This window comes from Micromys minutus (assembly GCF_963924665.1).
Source record: "Micromys minutus genome assembly, chromosome: 20".
Lineage (NCBI taxonomy): Eukaryota > Metazoa > Chordata > Mammalia > Rodentia > Muridae > Micromys > Micromys minutus.
Window position 1 is genome coordinate 24,087,991 of NC_137955.1, and position 22,474 is coordinate 24,110,464.

At 45.1% G+C, this 22,474-nt stretch overlaps 1 protein-coding gene across 2 annotated transcripts in view; it reads right to left on the reverse strand.

Moving 5' to 3' along the window:
- EGFLAM (EGF like, fibronectin type III and laminin G domains) overlaps positions 1-22,474 on the reverse strand; it is a 176,189-nt gene that overhangs the window by 15,932 nt on the left and 137,783 nt on the right. For both annotated transcript variants that reach the window (XM_080933793.1, XM_080933794.1), the window contains exons 12-17: positions 20,465-20,654; positions 17,243-17,368; positions 16,553-16,796; positions 12,192-12,303; positions 8,708-8,824; positions 6,014-6,194 (exon numbers count right to left, since the gene is read on the reverse strand). In XM_080933793.1, the coding sequence (XP_080789919.1) occupies positions 6,014-6,194; positions 8,708-8,824; positions 12,192-12,303; positions 16,553-16,796; positions 17,243-17,368; positions 20,465-20,654 (970 nt within the window). The remainder of the gene's footprint in view (positions 1-6,013; positions 6,195-8,707; positions 8,825-12,191; positions 12,304-16,552; positions 16,797-17,242; positions 17,369-20,464; positions 20,655-22,474) is intronic.

Sequence of the window (22,474 nt, forward strand, 5' to 3'; positions counted from 1 at the left end):
TGGGCCCTGCTCACTGCAGGGTAAGAGGTACAGGCAGGACCTGCTGTTGTTGGCCCTGTCTATGGGCCCGTGGCCAACAGCCATCATTCTTTTTGGACTTCTTGAAATGATCATGCTGTGTCTGTCACAAGTCCGCTCTGCAAACAGAGCCCCAGGAGGCCATTCGGCTGCAAAAGTGAAGTCCAGCTGCCTGTCTACTAGGCCACCTAGCTCGGTACTCTCTGAGACAAAATTAGGGAAAAGCCAGCTTGGGTGCCCACTCTGGAAGGCAGATCTCTGGTACCTCAGTTGGCGTGTCTGATGTCCACTCCCACTCACCCCATTTCCCTTCTGCCTGCAGTTGGCTGCACTGTGCTCATGGTCTGGCCAAAGCTGGCTCTGGCAGCAGCCCAGGCGGCCCAGTCTCTCCCAGGCCTTACTATACTTACTATTGAGGCAGTAGTTCCCACACTCTGCCGGGGGCCAGCATGGAAGAGAAAAGAAGAGTCAGCACCCACAGTCACCGTGCTCTGGACAGATCACCAAGAGAACCCTCTACGTGAGCGATTTGAAGATTTTTGATGAAGAGCTGGAAGGACAGCTCTCTCAACACACTCATGAAGTTAGAGAGGGCCGTGAGGATGTCATAGACTCATTGTCTCAACACCCACAAGGCTGGTAGGCAGCCTTGTTTCTTGGTACACCTCAGAGCCGGGGAACCACCAGGCTCATCAGCTGATTGGCTCTATGGTTGGGTACCTGCAGGGGCAGTTTACTTGGTACGTAATTCTTCAGTTTATAAGCTGAGCCCATCCAATCCCTAAGTCCGAACTGAAGCTTTTTGAGTGCTGACATTTGGAAAATTCCACACCTGAGATCGTGGTGCCAAAGAGGTGGACACACTAAAAATGCTGCGGGAAATTGCTTCCAGGTTCTACGGAAAAAAAGTATGTATTGGAAACAAATAAACCTCATATTTAGATTTGGGTTCCTGTCTCAGGGTATATCTTTATGTATATGTAAATATTTCAAACTCTAGGAAAGGCAAGTCTATAACTGGGAACGTGTATACACACACACACACACACACACACACACACACATATATATCTTTGTTCATCCAACTAGCCCTGCAGCTAACTAAAGACCAGTGTAGCTTAAATAACCCCATTTTTCCAGTGTTTAATATATACATAAGAAAATAAATTCCCAGCAGTATGCATGACTTACATGTTTTTGCAACATGTTTTTATGAATGGTCTTTTTAAAATGGGGTTTATGTCTATGGAAGCTATTTTTCTACACAATAAAATAAAAAAAATATTTTTAATGACCCAAATCAGCTATAGGTAAGTACAAATCTGCTAAGTTCAGCATAAAGCATCCCAAGTGTTAGGCCAGCATTGCTCAGGGAAGAAGGATCTTTGAAGACCCAGCCTTGCTCAGGAATGTTATGCCTTAGGCTCAGGCTTGGCTTCCAAGCTTTGTGTTGTGGAGAACAGTCCACCTGCTATGGAGAAATGTCTCCATCTAGTGGCCTGCCTGATAATGCACCACCCGAGTTCAAGCTGTTCCCGGGAATGAAGGGCAGGATCACAGCAAAAAAGGTATTTTCTAGGGTGACTTGTTTGCTTATGGGAATGGGTGAACCCCAGGAAAAAACAACTGTGCCTAGTGTTTGCCCATGAGGCACTCCAGATACGGCAAAGGTTCCTGTGGAAGAGTGAGCTGTGTACACTGAAGTTCTCCATAAAAAACTTAAAAAAATAAAAAGACACACATGTTAAAGATTGTACAAAGTTGATTGACAGATCAAAACCTCTGGTTGTAGGAAATGGAAATATTGTAAAGCCAGAGCCAAATTGTCTTGGGCTATCTTTAGCTTCCTTAATTGTCACCCATTGTCCACCCTCTGTGTCTGACTTAAAGTTTTAGTGAATTTCATGTGTAACATTGTCATGCCTTAACAAAGCACTAGGTTCCACCAAGCTAGAAGCTAAAAATATCATCAGAGAGCATCTGAAATCTATACCATAAATATTCCTGCTTTCCTGTAACTCACCTATCTGATACTCCTACCAATACATTTTAAAAATGCTTTGATTTGTCCTTTTCCCCCCATAACTATAAATAACGCATAAAACCATTGGTACATTGGACAGGGTATTTTGAGCAACCTGAACTTGTGTTCCTGGGTAATACTACTCTTAGCTCTAGAATAATCCATATATAATATTACACATAATAATGACTATATATAAATATATATATATAATTTTTCATTCCCTTTGAGGTAAGAACTGTATATTGCATTAACTGATTAACTCATATTTATCTGAATTTATTTGACCACAGACCCCAGCTCCTGCCTTGTGCATGTGGAAGCACGTGTTTGGAAGTGTTGAGGAAGTTGTGAAGGGGACATGCCATGTACAAATGAGTCATTAATAGACCTTAAAATCCTTTCCAGACAGGTTAAAAGGCTCAGCTCTAAACTCTTGGCAACTTACTTAGACACTGGATGCTGGAAGGGCTGAGAGTATAAACAGATGAGAAAGTGTGAAGAGAAGGAGAAGAAAGGAAAAAGAGGTCCCATGATGGTTTCGTTGAGTCTAGAAGTGATGGGTGGAGCTGAGGGCCTCTAACTCCTGCTAGCTTCATGGGGCTTGAGGTTGATTTTTCGAGACCTGATTCTGTGCAGCTGCAAACATGTGCAGCGTGTGTGTGTGTGTACACATGAATGTGCATGTGAACATATGTGTGTGCATGTGTGTGTGTACTCCCCATGGTGGTCTGCAGGCCTGCCCAAGTTTGGAATCTTTTTCTCACCTCATCTTCCTATGACATCTAATAGTAAGGGGACGTGTCAGATGTCCTGACTAAAGCCCTGAGGCAACAGAGTAATGAGAAAAATCAACTTCCTTCTAAAGGAAGTGCTCTTGGAGTGGCTTAGGTGAGGTCTGGTTGTGGGTCTTAACTCAATAGTCTGCCCCTCTGCTTAAAACAACAACAACAACAACAATAATAAAAACAGAGGACATATATGTAATGCTAGTTGAGGGAAGCTGAGGCAAGAGGAGTGTCACTAATTCAAGGCCACCATGGACGACAGAGTGATTACCAGGCCCCAGCTACTAGGTCAAACAAACAAACAAACAAAATCATAGGTAAGAATGCTCACACAAAAAAATTCTGACAAAACAAAACAAAACAAAACAAAAACCCCAAACTAGTTAAACCTTCAGTGTTGAATGTTTAGAGCAGATTGCTGCTTTTGAAGTATAGTTTTATTATGAAGTAGGAAAAGCTTCAGCTGCTAAATGTAGAAGAACCCCTTTGCTGAATGAGGCAGGGTTCTCCCTGACAACCGCAGATGGCATCCAAGCATTCTTGGTCTTCCTAGCTTTGGACCTGCCCAGCTTACAGTGTCTCAGTGTCTTCCTCTCTAAAGGATATGATCACTGCCGATTTCTCTTGCCCTTCCCCCGCCCAGTCCTCCCAACGGAGAAGATGCCCAACATCCCAGCAGCATGTGGGTTTCCATCCACAGTCACGTGCCCACTGCAACCTGAAGAAACCGTCACAGAGCCCCTTTAATCCACCCAAGTCATTGTCACAGGAGAGGAGATTCAGAATGTAGGTGGTACCTCCCCTCTTGGTCTTTGCAAAGCGTTGGTTTCCTAAACAGTACTTTCACTTCAGAGCTGGCAGGGGTGCAAGAGCAGCATGCAAAGGTGGCTGATGGCTCATTAGCTTCTAGCCTGACTTTCCAGAAAAAGCCATCGCACTCCCTTAGATCTTGCCCAGGTTTTGCCATTCTAGTGATAGATCTTACTCTCTGGACATGAGCCTAGAGTTTCCGAGCCACTATTCGAACACTTTATATCTAATTCAAATTTCTGTAACACAGCTTGGGACTAACAAGATTATAACATGTCCTTTCCTTCTTTCTTTAATCCCCAAAGCTCAGTGTTTGCATAAGCCCAGACTGTATATTTAGATGATCAGTGTCAGAAGCAAGCTTGGCAAGTCTATTTCAACCCACCAGACATAGGGCCAAAACTGAAGGATTAGCCCCAAATTCAAGTTTCATTCTTTGGTGTATGTATGTGTGTGTATATGTGCACACATGTACATACATATCTAAGAGTTCATGTTGATATATGCACACATGTTTATATGTGTGTAAGACAGAGGTTGATATCAGGTGTCTTCCGCAGTCAGTCCCCATTGTTATTTATTTATTTATTCATTTTGACATCTTCAATCACTCTGTCTGTCTGTCTATCTATCTATCGATCATCTATCTATCTATCACCTATTTATTTTTGGCTTAGGATTTCTTATTGAGTCCTGAGTCACTGATTCCACAAGACTAGCTGGCTTACAAACCCTGTATTTTCTAGCCCTGAGATTTTAAGGTACATGCTGTCACATCAGGCTTCGTACATGGGTGCTGAGGAGTTGAACTCAGGCCTTTATGCTCCCGTGGCACAAACTTTACCAACTGAGGCATCTCTCCTGACTCCAAACTCAAGTTTCTGAAGGCACAGGTTACTCCTGAACCTGAACTAGACACTCCTTCAAGACTCACCTTTTAATGAGGTCTACTACAACATGCCTGTTACAATCTGAGGTTCACAGTTACTCTTCTTTGCTTTGAAGAAAAAAAAAAGTGTGCCATGCTCTGTCAGACAAACTCCAGAAGCCATTTAAATGTAACAAACACAGCTGAGCTGTTAACTACCAAATTGGGTATCTTTTATATTTTCCATGGCTGCTATGAATAATAATTCCTCTACCACTCCATGTACAAAATGTCTACCTATAAAACTCAGAGTTTTCTTCACGGGCATCTGTGACAAGTAAAACCATGAGAAATCAGACATGACTTCTTTCACAGATTCATTGACTTGTTTTCTTCTAGGGCCATTTGCTTTAGTCAGAGACTAGCTTTGGGGCAGGTGGCTTCATTCTCATGGTACACGTGTGATGGTGTATGCAGCCATATCTGGGCACATCTAGATGCCAAGACCATGGCTTCTGCTTCCTTTAAGAAGCAGAAGGGGCAAGTAGACTCTATGGTTTGTGGACTCCCAAACTTGTCAGACAGGTCATGATGGAAGTTCACAGCATCCGCTAGGGGAGTTTACTTCTCTCATCAGTAATAATAGTGGTTAGTATCAATGCAGTGATCAGCGGGCCCCTTTAAAATGTCTCTATGCACTCCCTTGTTTAGTTTATACTACAGTCCTTGGTGGTAGATACTCTTGCTCCGGTTACTCCCATTTCATAACTGAGAACATTTGAGGCAGACTGGTTCAGTACAGTGTGCATACTGTTTGGAGAATAAAAGTCTTGTTCCTATTTTTCTGTGTTTGGGTAACATTTCTCTCTAAGGCGTCCAAATGTTTATCAGTACATAAGCAAAGGGATTCCTTTGCCAGGATGTCTTTGGAGTAGCTCATATGCATCAATCTTTAAGTTTTTCTTGTACCCACATTAACCTTTTGGAAGAGAGGCTACAAGAGGTTTCTTAGGAAGGGTCAGCGCAGGGAATAGAGAGGCCATTTACTTACTCTTACAGATATTTTCTGACTGAATTCTCCTTAAGCCTTTAAAGAACCTTCCATGATGCAATGGCTACCTCGTATACATGTTACTGAAATTGCTGATCAAAATGACCCATCAAGCTGTACCTGTATTACCAATGTTTCCTTTTAAAGAACCAGTCTCACCAACCCTCATGGCATAGGTCTGTAATCCTAGCTTCTTGGGAGGTTTATGGAAATGGGTTTATAAAGGTCTGTCTGGGCTATAGAAATTCAAGGTAAGCCTGGGAAACTCCTGAGGTGTTCTTTCAAAAAAAGAAATTACAGAAAGGGCTGGGTATGTAATTCAGTGACAGAGTGTTTACCAAATATATGGGTTCAAGTCCAAGCACTGTGGGGGAAAAACAAAAAGGAGTAGTTTTCATAATTCAGTCTGTGGCTTCCATGCCCTCCAAGAAGCAAAGCTAAGACTCCATATGTACCTTTCTGGCAGTTCAGGCCTTCGAAGCCCAAGGGACAGTCACACTCATAACCCTCCTTCCTGGGCCGACAGCTGCCCCCATGGGCACAGGGGGCCCCCACACAGGGATGGGCTGCATTCTCCACGTTTACACCAGATGTAAAGTCGTGTCTCACATGGATGGTCCGGTCATTTAGGATGATCTTTGGATAGAGAAACACAAAGAAATTCAAGACTGAAGAAAAAAAAAAAACAGCTTAGAGTTTGCAAACCTGAGCTACATATAATAAAGGTGGTTACCATGGAAAGAAAATCTACAGATGGATCCTTTGAAAGACTTGACTGTGGTACCCGGAAGCTGCAGAGGAGAGCCTTCTGTTCTGATCAATTACCTCTGCTGGGACACTCCTTAAGACTGGGATAACTCAAAATAGGTTCAAAAAGTCCCTGACACTGACCACTAGGGCTCCTCCTCTCAAGTATATATAAACAGTAAAGCCTGCTGAGAGACACTCTCAGACCAGCCAAGCTACAAAAGAACAAAAGAAAAAAAAAAAAAAAACAAACAAAAAACCACCCTCTCAGACCTGCTGAGCTGCGTGGAAGATGCCCAGGCCTAGTATCCCAGAAGAGACAGAGATGGGCCAATGACTTGGAAGAAGCAGAGACCAGAGGAACTACACCGAGGAGGAAAGGAGCTACAGGGGAAGGAAACCCCAGCTTGCCGAGCTTTCTGTCGGCTGTACTTTGTGATCCAGGTTTCCGGCTTTCATGAGCTGTCGCCCATGCTAGAGTGGGCTTTGATGATATAACTGTGTGGATGTGATTTCTGCTTCTGTGACTCCCTCACCCATGTCCCTGTAAGTCACTTTCCTAGTATACTATATGATATCTCCCAAACCAGCACCCGGTCCTCACCAAGTCTCCCACCTATTCCTCTTGTCCTTCTCAACATTACTGAGTTTCCTCTCTCACAGCCTCTACAGGAGGACAGCAAAACTCACGCTCCCTCTTAGCTACACTGTGCATAAACTTCCTGGGGTGGCAAGTCCTGCTCCATCTTCCCTGACAAATGGCTCCAGGCAGAGTAATATATTTCTGGGAAATGTTATCTAGGGCCTTACCTCTTTCCAACATTTTTAGCCCTTGACTTAGATTGAAGAATGACCATGCACAATGATCTGCTGCTGACTTTCCAAGCGACAGAAGAAAACACCCTGGGGGAATCTCCTACTGTCTGGGATGTTTGTTAAAAGAGGTTAGCAGAGGTGCTTTCTACCAGGAATCTACTCCCATTTTACAAAGATTATACCTCATCCTTGGAGAGTGTTGTGAGGCTGGGAGAAAAGCTCTTCAGGTCCTGAATCGGAGAGGCCACAAGTGAAGAACCTTCTCATGTCTCCCTCTTCCCACTAGGCAGGTGAAGAATTCAAAGCCCAGGAAAATGTCCCCCCCCCCCCCCCTGCAATACAAGCTTTTCTAGAGGACAGGAGCGAAGGGCTGTGTGCCCTGTGAGCCAGAGGCAGATCTTGAGGATGGAAGGAAGAGTGGGTGATCTTTTTCACACCTCAAACATACAATCTATGTGAACATGTGACCAGTGCCTCTTGGAGGGAACCAAGGTCTCACTGGGATGACAATGACACTGTGGCTCAGCAATAAAAGATGTGTGCGAGCAAGCAAGCACTGGCTGGACTTTTTCTGAACTAGCAATGCAATATGAGGGCACGCACCAGTGGACTTTCCCAGGGATAGTCTTCAAATTACAATAGCAGCTCTTTTACTCTCACTCTTTGTCACGAGCCCTACCTTGGTCCCTACATCATCCTTCTTCACTAAAGGGAAACAAGAAGAGGCTAACCCAGGGTCCAAGTCCACTTTCTTCTATGCAGGGAGTCCTGCAAGTCTAGGCTCTGAGTCAGACTGCATGTCTGTAGCCAAGGAGCACAAGTTCATGACCCAAGGGATCTTGAGCATCCCCAAGAGAATGGATAGGAGACATGAGAGTGGGGTCAGCATTTTCCACTAGCCAAGCAGCTCTTTTATCCCCATCCTTCTGGATCACGTTTCTGTAACCCGAGAGCTCTCGTATGATTGATGGGAGCAACTGCTCGTGGGTAGGAGGGAATAACAGTTTGCTCTTACATAGGACAAAGGACACAGTAACTCAGAGACAGCCTGAGAACAGGGAGCTTGCCCCCCACTCCACTTGCCCCTTCCCTGGCTACACAGGTGTCTGTGGCATCCTGGTATCAGTTATCTCTCCCAAGAGCCCTAGAAAATTGGGGAAATTTTTGCTGGGGGAAAAAAAATTTACCTTGATTTCATACAATCACTCTGTACTGAATCGAAATCCAGAATCAGGTGTTTGGAAAAATAGGCTGTAAGCGTTAGAAAATAAAATCATGGGCTGGAGAAATAGCTCAGAGGTTAAGAGCACTGGCTGCTCTTCTAAACGTTCTGAGTTCAATTGCTAGCAATCTCATGGTGGCTCACAACCATGTGCAATGAGGTCTGGTGCCCTCTTCTGGCCTGCAAGCATATATGCAGGGCAGGATGCTGTATACATAATAAATAAATAAATCTTTAAAAAAAAATCATAAGCATGTTGACATTTTTTTTCAAACCCTCTTCCTGAGGCACAGGAGATAAAACTGATTGCAACATTTAACACTGTGTACAGAGAGATATCAAGCATGAGGAAGCAAAAGCATACCTTCTGGATGCTCCCACTAAATGGATGGAGGACACCCGAGTTCTTCTTGACATCATCGTAATTTGGGACTCCGCCGATAAAAATGTCCGTATTACACTTTATCTGGGTAAAGCCTCCCTGTCAAGGCATTAAAAAAAGCAAGTAACAGACTAACTTCAGGACAGATGCTGGCAACAGCCCCAGGAGCCATCACAGCAACCTGGCCACACATTGGCTGGAACCATCTCATTGTTTTGTGAGGTGACTGACCATGAATGTTGGGACTTTTCTAGCCTTTCTGAGACTCATTTTTATTGTGTGTAAATAGATGATAATATCCAAATCTCAAAAGCATCACAATGTGAGTAGAGATTACATCACTGTCGATTAGTGCCATTCTCTACTTGGGAAAACTGCTTCTAACCAGTGGAGCTCAGATGAGATCATGGAACAGAAAAGCAATTAATCCCTCTGGGCAGAGAACTTCAGATCTTGGAAGTGGGTCTCTATACCCTTTCTTCTTCCTTCGGTCTAGATTATAAGTGGAAGTTGCAGCTAGCCATTGGTGGCCATGTAGATGAATGAGGACTAACTCTTCATTATAAATTGATATTCTAGAGCAGTTGGTGACACTCTAGCTTATTCTAAGGGCAGAGATGCTTAGACCTTGGCCAAAGCTTGAAGGTATCATCAGCATTCCACTGTGTGCCTACTGCTCTGTTTGAGAATGGCATGGGTAGAACTCCTCTAAGACAAAGGACTAAGGGAAGGCATGGGGTTGGGATTTTTGTGATCAAATAAATGTAAAGGGCAAAGAACTTTTCTTTTTATCCTCCCATTGTTCTCCTGTGCATCTTAGGTAGCAACAGATGCATTACAATTAATGTCTAAGCTCACTCAATAAAACCCATAAGAAAAATGTGAAGCTATCATAAGATAGCAGCAGAGATCGCTGGGCACCAACACACTTTAAGAAACACAAGATAGTGTTCTTGGTTCTTGGAGTTGGAAAGATGGCTCAGTGGTTAAGACTGCTTGTGGAACGATCCTGAGGACCAGAGTTCAGGCCACAGTAACCATGTAACAAGCCAAGTATTTCACAAATGCCTCTGAGAGATTCATCACCCTGTTCTGAACCCCTCCCCCATGCATAGGTACCATACACACACACACACACACACACACACACACACACACACACACCCCACACAAACATATATAGTCACAAATGCATAGATACACACATAGGTCACATAGGTACTTTAAAAGATATGTTTTTGATAAAATAAATACAAATAGGAGCATCATTAAGTCATTTAACAAATGTGATTAGGCACCTGTTTACTGTGCTCAAACAATGTATCAATGTTGGACAGACATTAACCAATAAGAAAGACTCAGTCCTTGTCCCCTGTGGGTTTATACTGGTGAAAAACATGGGTAAATCCATGTGTAGGTGGGATGGGAGTAGGTGACAATGTTCAGGTTTCTTTGATTATGCCCGAGGACAGGATGTACCTCACCCTGGATGTAGGGACCGGGAGAGCTGACCATGGCAGAGCAGCAACTGTGAAATTGGAAGAAGTCAGGGTTGGAGGTTTATAAGTAGCAGACAGGGTTGGGAGAACCAGGTAGTGCAGAGCCTCGGAAGTCATGTTAGGAGTCTGACCTTGATCCAAAAAGTCAACAAATCTGAAGCAAGAGGGGAGAGGCTGTGTACTTTAGAAAGATCATTCGTCAGAGAGAGGAGAGCGGATTGGGGAGCACAGCAGAGGTGGTGAAGAAGAGACAGATGGTCACCGATGACCACGCTCCATTTATCTCTAGGCGTTACTACAGGGCCCAGCTCCTACTGTGTGTAATGCCGGGGAAGGAGCCTGGGGGCCAGTCCATGTTCATCTTAGGCTAGCACATTGCCGGTGAGCTAAACCATAGCCTCTTACAGGTCTTATTTCAGTGCACGATCATGAAGGAAACACGGGGGCTTCTGGGAATTCAGGTAGCCCAATAGTGTTTATCATCATGCACTTCCAAGCATCTCTCCCTTGGTTTCTGACTCCAGAGTTGAAAGAAACTATTAGAGGAAAGGAAGAAGGCTGTGGAGTCAACAGAAGAGCATTGTTTGAGCCAAAGTTGTGACTTTGAGTTCCAATGTGTCCAGTGAATTGGGTGAGAGCAATCTTATTCTGGCTTTCGAAGAACCATCTCTCTTGCTGATAAGGAGGAAGGTAGCTTATAGTTTCGTGCAAATTGTCCTCATCTTCTCTTTAAATTTATTTTTTCACTTGGATTGTGACCCTGTAAATGAAGTCAACTACAATGAACAGTTCCCCGGTGTCTATAATAAGGCAGTGTTGATTAATGAGAGTAAGAAATGAAGCAAAGCAGAGTCAACCTTGCACAGGGTACTGCCGTGATTTGCATATGCAATTCTCCCAATTCTCACAGTGACTCCGTGTGTGGCCACCAGCAGGACTGTCTCCATTGATCTGAGGATAATGATGTGATGAGGAAAATGCAAGCTCAGGAGTCAGATGACCAGCCTGAACTATGTGAGTGTGGAAGTTGGATTTGGAAGCTTAGGAGTCAGGTTTTGTAGCATGCTCTTGTCAAACACGTCATTGCCATACTGCTATGATCTATGAGCTCAGCTATCACATCTTATAGATGGTCAGAGGTTGATGAGAGGCAGGGTAAAAAGAGCAGAAAGCAAGTTCTTAAAAGTGTCCTGGTTACTAAGTGGCATGGTTTGAATATGCTCGTCCCAGGAAGTGGCACTATTTGAAAGTGGCCTTGTTGGAGTAGGTGTGTCACTGTGGGCTTTAAGACCCCCATCCTAGCTGCCTGGAAGTCAGTCTTCCACTAGCTGCCTTCAGATGAAAATGTAGAACTCTCAGCTCCTTCTACACCATGCCTGTCTGGATGCTGCCACGCTCCCACCTTAATGAAAATGGACTGAACCTGTAAGCCAGCCCCAATCAAATATTGTCATTATAAGACTTACCATGATCATGGTGTCTGTTCACAGCAGTAAAACCCTAACTAAGATACTACGTATTAATGAAGTATAACTCAGGCTTATAAAAAACCCCTTTGAGGTCAATACTGTTGCTGTCATTCTCATGGATAGTGGCAGAACAGACATCATTGTCTATTGGAGAACTGGAATGTTGCTTAGTACCAGAACCTATGTACTCAGATACAACATGATTCAACATGACTCTACTTTAAAAAAGACATTTACTTATTTACATGTATGTGTGTTTACATTCATGGTGTGCTACGGCACATGTCTGGAGGTCAGAGGACAACTTGCAGGAGCCAGTTCTCCCCTTCTACTCCATGGACTCTGGAAATCAAACTTAGGTCATCAGCTTTGGTGGCAAGCACCTTGCCCACTGAGCCATCCGGCCGCCCCCTTCATGCTACTGTTCTACCAACATCAGCAGAAAACAATGGCCTGGTCCTTATCAACCACTGGGAGGAACAAGTGTGTCCTTCTTACCTCTGCCATTCCCTCTACTACCTTCTGCTTGTCCACCTGTAAGATTCCATTCTTCGCTGTGCGAGACACTCGCAGGTCATGCCAGTGGCCTAGGGCGAGGGCATTCTCACTCCTGTTGGAGAAAGATGTGACGTCAACATCCTACATCCATTTGACTGGATGAAGAAATCCAGCTTCTTGGTATGGAATTATTTTGGGTGTCTCTATGAGGGGGTTCTGAGAGATAAACCTTGGAGTTGATGAACAGAGCGAAGAAGACAGCCTTTGCCAAAGCAGATGGACGTTATCCAACATTTCGTGGGTTCAAACAGAATGGAAAGACAGGAAAAGCATGGACCTTCTCCATTTGAATGGAGCTCAGACATCCATCTTATCTGGCCCTTGGACAGTAACATTACTTTTGAGACATGTACCAGAATTTATATCACCAGCATCCTGGTTCTTGGCCCTTTGGATTCGCACAGAGACTTGTAGGCTTGGGCAGAAATATACCGTAGACTTTTGAGGGGTGTTAGCTTCCCTGTAGAAAACTGCAGGATGCCTTAGTCCCATAGTCACATGAGATGGTCTTGCTAGACAAATGTTTTTCTTCACTCTGCCTATATCCCCAATGGTTTTGTTTCTCTGGAGACTCTTACCACGAGTCAGTGTGTCATAGGTGTGCACCACCATTTTGTCGTCGGTGTGGCTGTGATGAAATTAATGCCAACCAACCTTAGGCACCTAAAGAAGCAGTGTGAGGCATGCCAGTGCTCTGCTATCCCTTGAAGGGGTGACTCAAAGTGCAAGGTGACTATCAAGGTGTCTTCTTTGCTAAACTTCACACATAGTTCTAATACAGGAGCTATTATACAATAACTCTTGCATGAGTTACCTGTCAGGTTGCTGTGCTCAAATACCTAACATGAAGCAACTCAATTGATGGAGGGCATATCTTGGCTTACAGTTTTAGGAAAGATATCAAGTCCTAGTGGAGATGGGGTAAATTATCTGACCTCCCTCAATGAATGGCTATGATATAGAAGAGTAAGCCAGATAAACCTTTTCCTTCCCAAATTCTTTTGATTGTGGTGTTTTATCTTAGCCATAGAAAGAACACTAGGGCTGGTAGCAAGAATGTTTACCAGATGACCCATCTTGCCAGCCCCCCAGCCCCCCTCCCTGTCTGGTTTTTGAAACAAGGTATCAAAACAGAAATCTGACAGGCTTGTAATCTGGCTGTGTAGACCAGGCTGGCCTCCAACTCAGTTATGCCTGCCTCTGTCTCTTGAGTGCTGGGATTATAGATATACAATGCCTGTCTCACTTTAAAAACTTTCATATTAGAATATTGGAAAAATGCTCAGGTTTGGAAGTGCCCCTATAGATTATGTATTTAAAAACTTAATCTCCAATGTGACAGTAAGAGTTGGGACCTCTCCGAGGTGACTAATTAGGAAGTATGGTCTTTGCTTCTTGGGTAGATAAACATGACCATCACCTGGATTAGGTTTTTGATCTGAGTCTAGATTTCAGCCCCTTCCTTCCTGTACGGTCATGCAAATGTGTTCTCATCCTCATCTAGCTTTTCCCTTGGGAAGACAAGAGAAGGGGCTTCACAGGCTCCATAAATGTGAGACATAAGTTTCTCTCCGTCTTCGAGTTTCCAGTTGTCTGTCAGAGCAACACGCAGAGAATCGGGAGAAGGAGAAGCAGACTGCGTGTTTACTGGTGGTTTCAGAAGGATTAAAATGACCTTAAAAGCTCAGTTACTAAGTCAAGGTGGGAGCACTCGATGTTTAAATGTGACTTGCAGGAGTTCCGTGCATTACTTTTTTTAGAGTGAGGTGTGCAGAAAGAACATAATTATTGTATTTCTATTTCTAACAACGTCTAGCTCCTGGCCTTCACTGAACCTCCAATTATTTTTTTGGTCCTGTATCATCTTTAGAAAACTATGAAGAATGCCAATGGCACGATTATTAAAGGGTCAGCACCCCCTAATTTGATTCCTCTGCTCAGGCAAATGCTTTTGTGATTTGTCCTTAGCAATTAGAATTTAATCACCTTGGCTAAATCAATATGCAATAAAGAAACAAGCAGGCCTTTTTAAGTGGTCTATTTCCATAATGACTAACAGCATACTAGTCATGTTTCTGTCCTGCGGAGGTCACTGGCTGTCAATCCAATACCTACTTCTGCACAGTCTATCGATCACAGCCATCGAGGGCGCCTTCCAGTCATCTTGATGTCTGAGTCAAGCCATAATGATTTCAACCACAATACCCTTTTCCTAAAATTACAATGACTTGGCCAATTCCACAGTTTCCTACGGTTCAGGCTTTCCCCTCATTTTCTTAATTAAGTGGGGATTCTTTGAAACAGTTTTCAAAATAAATAACTTCCCAAGAGGCACGTGTGAGATACGAACAGAGATCCCTACTGCCAGGTTGCCTGAGACAGATGTGGGAATAAGAGGCCAACAGTGATTTAATCTCTGGTTTATTTTCACTGGTTTAATCCTGGCTCATTTTCACTCAGGATCTAAGGAATCTTTCTCTAGTCATCTTCCCAAACAGGTAAGAAAAGGATACATCACACTATAGTAATAAAACAAAACAAAATGAAAAACAACCTAAAATAGTTCTGATGGAAAATCGGCATAAACTTATGAAATAAGCTCAGAGTTTAGGATTTAGTTGCCAGGGACCCTAAGGTGGGATCTGCAGGCGGGAGGAGCAAGTGTTCTGAAGCAGTGTGAGGCTTGCCTGTGCCTCCAGATCTTGAGGTCACCTTTTCCCTTGAAAAGATGTTTCAAAGTACCAGGTGATTATCATGGTGTCTTCCTCTCTAAACTTGACATATAGTTCTGAGTGAAGGGCTTAGGCTGGTTTGCATAATCATATGTAAATTGAGTCAATTAAATACCCACAAAAGTTGTTTTGAGACATAAGATGTTTTACATAACTAGAGGGACAAAAATGTTTGTCCCATTCCTTCCCTGGTGTGGGAGGTGTCAACTGGTCTAGAAACTCAGCCACAAGGACAAAAGAGAGAGAGAGAGAGAGAAATCCTTTGACTAACAGTGGAAATTTAATAGAGACAGCATTTCCCATCAGCCATGAAAATAGTCAGCAGTTTAAGGCAATGATTGTGGTAACATCTCTCTCCCTGTCCCCCACAGTCTTCTAAAAATGACAGGCTAGCAATGTGATTACCCAGTAAGCTACAGCCACAGTTTCCTTGGAAATACCAACAGACTCTGAGCCAGTGCCAGGGTGTAAGCAGAGCAGCCAGGCACTTTGAAAAGAAGCATTAGACACACATGGTAATGCTGGCCTCTGTGTTAGACTAGAGGCCCCAGAGACTGAAAGTTAAAAGTAGTTTAAAAGAAGCATAGTGAGAGGCCATGCTGTCAAACTGACTCCTAAACATTTATGCTGACATCCATAGCTCTGGGCTGTTCCCAACACTGGTCAGATGTACTTCGTCCGAAGTAGCCAAGGGAGAGATGCATATGCAGTCAGAGTGCAGAGAAGACCCTGATTAGCCTAAACTGGACAACTGTATCGTTCCTACCCCCACCCATCCACCCCTGCCACCCATCTCAGGGATCAGCAAAGAGGAAACAGACAGACTGTAAGAGCCAGAGGGCAGGGAGAAGTGCTGAAGGATGCTGTCTTCTGGATTGGATGAAGCTCTGGCAAATGTGAACTCCCAGCAGCTGCAGCTATCAGCACAAGAGCAAGCCAGGCAGAGTTCTGGCAAAGAGATGGGGGATGATACCTAGGTCCCAATCCTCATCAAGGAGCCATTGGCAATTGGTAGTTGCTGGAGGAGGGAGAACCACTTTGTCAGGTGTTTGTGTGCTATAGTTTCCTAACTAACCGGATACAGTGTGTTATTTTAAAAAAGGTACAAAGAGAAGGAAATGTGCCCAACATGTGCTTCACTGTGCAAGGTGGGGTTGGGTTACAGTAGCCCCCATAGGAAGCAAGGTCTTTTTTCATAAACAGAAGCTGGGAATTAATACCTGGTACGTATTTGGTGAAAGGAAGAAAGAGGGTGTAGAGAGAAGAGGGTAGAGAAAAGGAGGGAGAGATAGAGATACAGAGAGACAAGAAAGAGATACAGAGAGATACAGAGATACACACACACACACACACACACACACACACACAGAGAGAGAGAGAGAGAGAGAGAGAGAGAGAGAGAGAGAGAGAGAGAGGTATGGTCTGGCATAGTTCAGAAACAGCACAGGCTTCCATAGGCACTGGCAAAGAGAAAACAGGAAGAGGATGGTGGGCGGCCATTTATTTAGTGGTCATAGTGGTGGCTGTGGCTTTGGAGGGGAGGAAGTTGCATAAGGCCTTGGCCCTCACCTGAGAACTCCAGTCCCAGAACCACAGTCGAAGCGGAATTCCACGTGGCCCGCAGCCATATTAATTGACAGGAAGTCCTTGCTGCCCGTGTCGTAGCTGTATAACAGGACACCATTGCCCGAGTCTGGCCGAAATGTGATCTCGAATTCGGTGAAAGAAAGATAATGCTGAGGTTCCAGGGGCCAGGGTGTGGCAGCGTAGGACCTCAGCGACTCTCTGAACTCGGGGATTGTCAGGACAAATGCTGAAGAGACAAGCAGAGCGTTAGAGATCCCTGGGTGGCTGAGACCAGCAAGTGGCCTGCATGGAGCTGGGCTTTTTTTCCTTCAGGGCAGGGACTCACCTACATCTCCTAGTTGCCCTGTGGGTACTGGGTGGTCTCTCTCTCTCTCTCTCTCTCTCTCTCTCTCTCTCTCTCTCTCTCTCTCTGTCCTCTTGACACAATGGCTAGAAAACCCCACCAGTACAGGCTTTCTAAGTACTACAAGAGGCCAGAGGAGACTGCACATGGTTGGTATATTAAAAGGAACATATCTGGGGTTAGTTAAAAACTTTGGTCTTCTGATACTCTCCCATCCCTCCCGGACACGCAACCTACATCCCTGAGGGAAATACAGGATGTTGCTAAACTGGCATTGATGGAGAGTTCTGCCCACATGCATCAATACCCAGCCAGGGCCACTGTCTTACCATCTTCACAGTGTCGACCTCTGAAGCCAAGGGGACAGAGGCAGATGTAAGAGTCGGCTTTGATGGCTGAGCAGGTACCTCCGTTGATGCAGGAGGCTTCGTCACAGAGGCCACTGCTGCACTCCCCTAAACAGAGGTCACAGAGCCAGGTCACCAGGTGCCCACCCAGCATCATGTAGGGCCTCCCGCTGTTCCTACTGTCCACCTGTGCATAACGGACCAGCTCCCCCGGAATGGAGGAACCCACTTCCTTCCTATCATCTTCCGTTGGCTTGTCCTCTGGAAGAGCCAAAGACTTTTCAAAGCATGGCAGACACAATAAATCAGAGGACACGTTTTGTAACCACTGAGGAGGATGATGGAATTGTTCCTGCTGTTAATCCATCTCTACGGTTCCCGAAAGCAGGACGGACTGCAAGCACCACCCCCCTCGCCTCCCATGAACACACAGTCACACACCAGAGTGTTTATGTTAAAAGGGTTCTGATTATGTCACCCCAATTAGCTTAAGTGCTGCCGCCTCACTGGTTCAAAGCTCAGCCGTGCAGACAAGCTTGGAAACAGCAGAACTCTTGCTGAGCTCCTCCCCCGGACCAGAAGAGGGGACGTGTCATGGTGCCTTAGCAAATGCTCTGGAACCCTGTTTCTCCTTCCACAATTTATTTTAAGAAGGACAGAAGATACCTCATAGTGAAAAGTGCTTCAGGTTCATCTTCATGTCCCAGGATGTGAGTTGTGAGTGTGTGTGTGTGTGTGTGTGTGTGTGTGTGTGTGTGTGTATGTGTGATGGGTATGTGTGCTTATGTGTAAGAACATGTTTGTATGTGTATATATATATATTTACATACATACACACATATGAGTGTGTGTGTGCGCGTGTGTGTATGTGAGAAAGAATAGATGAGTATGGATGTATATATGTGAGTGTGTATGAGTATGTGTGTGAGTCTATGACAGAGTGTGTGTTAGTGAGTGTGTGTGAAAATGTGTGTGACAGACAGTATGTGTGAGTATGTGTTTGTATGGGAGAGTATATGTGTGAAAGTGTGTGAGTATGTGAGTGTGTGTGTGTGTGTGTGTGTGTGTGACAGACAGCACATTTGTGTTTATGAGTGAAAGAGTGTGCTTGTAAGCATGAGAGAGTGTGTGTGCATGAGAGTATATGTGTATGTACCCTGTGAATATATGTCTGTGAAAGTGTGAGTGAGAGAATGTGTGTGTGGCAGAGAAAGTGTGTGTGACAGAAAGCACATCTGTGTTTGTGTGTCACAAAGAATATGTGTGTGAGTGTGTGAGAGTATGTGAGAGTATGTGTGCATGTTAGAGTATGTGTTTGAGAGTGTGTGCTTGTGCAAGCTCACACGCATGTGCATTTGTGTGCATGTATGTGTGCCTTTTAATTAAACAAGCAGAGCTTTCTGGAAGGAGCACTCTGGCGCTGCGGTGCACGTCATCGGACATGGGGACACATGGACTAACTCTGGCTCACCTTCTTCCTCCTGTCTCTTCACAGTCTTTCCAGAAACACTGGTGAGTGCAAAACACCTTTTCCAAGGAGGAGGGGATGGAAAATCCAGCTGCCATGTTGGCCAGTGCTTTGCCACGACCACTGCCTCTCCACCAATAAACAGCCCTCCCTTAATTGACTGTGTCACCATCTTTGGCATAATTTGCAAGTCCAGTCCCAACTTCCCTGACAAGTAATGGCCGCCTGAATCCTTGGCCATAAAGACTCCCAAGGAGAAGCAGGGCTGTGTGTTCAGTTTTCACATGGGACAAGAAGAACAACTTTAGGTGACGAAAACACTTAAAAGCCCGTGGCTGGTGGAACACTATGGTACGTGAGCCTCTGAGAATCCCAGATGCTACACCAGGGCAAATAAAACTATCATTTCCTTTTAGTCACAGCTCTGAAAACAGATCCCAGCCAGAGTCCAGAGACACCAGCTTTGATCTGACAACCAGGCTTATGGGGCTGTGGGCCCATTAGTTCTGTTAGTTCCAGAGGACTGAAGTCTGTGGGTTATTTCAGATCCACGTGGAAGAAAGTGGTGTTCAAATCTTCCTCCTACAATGTAACGTTTTTAAGAGGAAGGAATAGAAGTGAGACACCAAAGGCCCCTCGAGGGAGGGGAGTCTCACAGGACTGTTCAGTTAATGTCATTAAGGTCCCTGATGAGGGACAGGGAGAGAGAGAAAGAGAGGAAAGGGGGGAGATAGGTTTCATGGGGAAGGTGAGTGGGGGACTGGAAGGGCAATGGTAGCAGAAACAGATAGCGAAGAATCAGAAAGATGGGGAAGAAGCTTTGTTATGTAGACTGGGGTTGGGGTGTAGCGCAGCCGGCAGACAGAGTGAAGACCTGACTCTCAAACTGACCGAGTCTGGAAAGAAGACGCCTAACACTGCATGAGATCATAAGACTGGGGCACCATAATCTGGTCTGTCTAATATCCTTAGGAGAGAAATCTGGACACCCGAGAGACAGTGGGTTCGCCCACACAGGAAAGACCGACCATGCGTGGAAGAAGTGAGAAGACTGTCATCATTTATAAGCCAAGGAGAAAGGCCTAGGAGAAACCAAACCCCCAGGCCTTACACTCAACTCTCACCTACAGCAGTCCCGGAAGGAAAGGCCCATCCTGATGCTTCCTGAGGTTGAACAGAAACAAAGGTTTCTGTTCTTGTTCTGAGGAACAATCCCAACTGCTGTCGGTCAGGAGAAGTTACCTTCCTCTGGAAGCCCCTATATAGTGGCTGTAATCACATTTTATTCCTTCTAAAATTAGGGTAAAAAGAAGTATTGGACACTAGGGTCAAGAGTTAGATTTTCCTGGGACTAGAGAGACGGCTGAGTGGCTAAGAGTACTTGTTCTTGAAGAGGACCCAGGTACCATTACCTGCATCCACATGGTGCCTCAAAACTGCCTGTAACTCATTTTTTCTAGAGGATTCATGGCCTGTTTTGGCTTCAGTGGGCACCAGGCACATAAGCAGTGCACGTACATGCACACAGACATGGATACATCAGAAGGACAGATCAGTGAGCACTGCTCTGTCCATGAGCTTAGGCCATGATGGTGGCAAGGCACAGCATGTTTGACCTCAAGATGGATGACCCCACAGACTTGGGGGTACACTCCTGCACCCCTGTGTGAGCCAGTTGTCTTACTGCTCACCCAGACTAGAACCTCCCAGGTCCAGTCTAGCCCGAGGGCACTCACCAACATCGGCTCCATTGAGAGCTTTTCCCAGGGGCCAAGGCCTCATGTCAATCTTCTTCCCATTAACCGCAAGCGACTGCACACAGCCCTGGAAGCCACGGTTTGTCCCCGTTGCTCTGACCAGCCAGTAAGCGCTGGGAGCACCACCAAGGTACAGAGGTGTCCGGAAGGTAATTTTACTGTACTGGCCCTTTAAGAAAAACGAAAACTTTATCTCATTTTAAAAATAGAAAGTAAAAAAAAAAAAAAAAAAAACCCATAAAACCAAAACATCAAAACACAAAAGATTGTAATGTGAGGTATGGCTAGGATGTAGGTTAAAATCGTAGGGATTCCTTGATCTGGATTTGTCTTTCAGACATGGCTAGGTAATGAAATCCACAATTATTAGCTACTAGAGCCAACTCGTTGACTCCTTAGAGGGCTGAGCTTCCAGAAGCAGTGGTTTTTGGAATGGCTGGAAAGGAAGGTGGGCAGGAAGGAGGTCACATCCAAGCCAAGCTAGCAGGCTCTGAAGCAAGTTGGCATTCAATGCCAGCAGTACTCTATCCAGTCTTCACACCCATCTACTGTGTACCTTGCACGGGTCATGGGGACTATTCTGTGCATACACAGGTTGCCACGTGTGGCTGAACATGGCCTGAACATCTGTCCTTTCACAGTTTCCAGCCCCAGCCACCATCACACTAAATACTGTAAGAGGAACTATTGTCAGGAAATACCCAACAAACTGTATTACAAAATACCTTCAAATTTGCTCATGGGTATAATTGTGTGATTACTTCTTTAAAAAAAAAGCATTCCCTTCTAAACTTCTAAACCAGGGCCAAACCAATAGTCTGAAGTATAAATTTGGAGGTTAGAACATACAGAGCTGATTGTGAAGGTAAGAGAAAATTAAGATAGCGTTGGTTGTTCTGCTTTTAGCACATGGGCATCAAGCTTAAATGGTAACTGTGGGAGCAGGGCACATGGGCATCTCGTTCATGTAGCTTAAATGGTAACTGTGGGAGTGGGGGGGGTGGGGAGGTGCAACCCCAGTCCCTGGCTATCCTCTAATCCCTGCTCTACCTTTTCTAATGACTGGGTAAGAAGATTCGTAAGTGGGAGGCTGAACCATGCAGTTACTTAGAGGGTTTAATGGCTCTTAAGTCGCCTCTGTCACACGGAGCAAATGGCGGCTTGTCCTGCTCTGTTCTGGTTCTCAGGAGTCAATTCTGAACACTCCCCTCCCCCCCCCCCCCCCCCCCGGCATAAATGAGTAGAGAGGGAGAGCTTGCTGACTTCTGCTTTTGCGTCTCTGGAGTCCGCTCTGGCTGCCCATGCATGTGAGTGCCCTGGGTTCCCCATGGCAGCCTTGAACATTTTGGCATGGCTTTGAGGTGTAATGTTGCTCCCTAGCTCTCCGGGGACTAGATGAAATCCATACTAGGAAAAAATGTGTTGGATTCTCAGTCTAGCTGACACCTTCTTCTGCCCTGACCAACTTCTCTTCTCCCATACCGGTCTCCCCAGGGAGCACTTTCTAAAAACATCCTACGCTCAGGACTTCACCTTGAGCCTGTTTCTGGGGAACCAGCTTAAAATAGAATTTTCTGTCTCGTGACAGTTATTAAACAGTCCCCAGATGATGGCCCGCTCCCGCTTGCTGTGTTCACAAAGTTCCAGTAATACAGAGGCAAACTTCATCCTGACCAGCCTCCAAATCACATGCTGTCTTGCAGTTAATGTCTATATTCAGTGAAGTCATTGGATATTGGGATTGGGAAGATATAAAAACTCATAATGAGGGTTACCACTAGTTACTGGGTTCTATACATAGCGCTCTCTCAGTGACTTACCTAAACTCGTGTATTATATAAAATGACTACCCTGGGACAGGGACCCACTGCTGAGACAGTCTCTTACCCCTGAGAGACACCCCAGGGCTCTCCCAGAAGGGTGATTCTTCCTCCCCAAGCCTTTTTCTCTGACCTATGCAAAAGACATTGCCATCCTCCCGACAGCTCC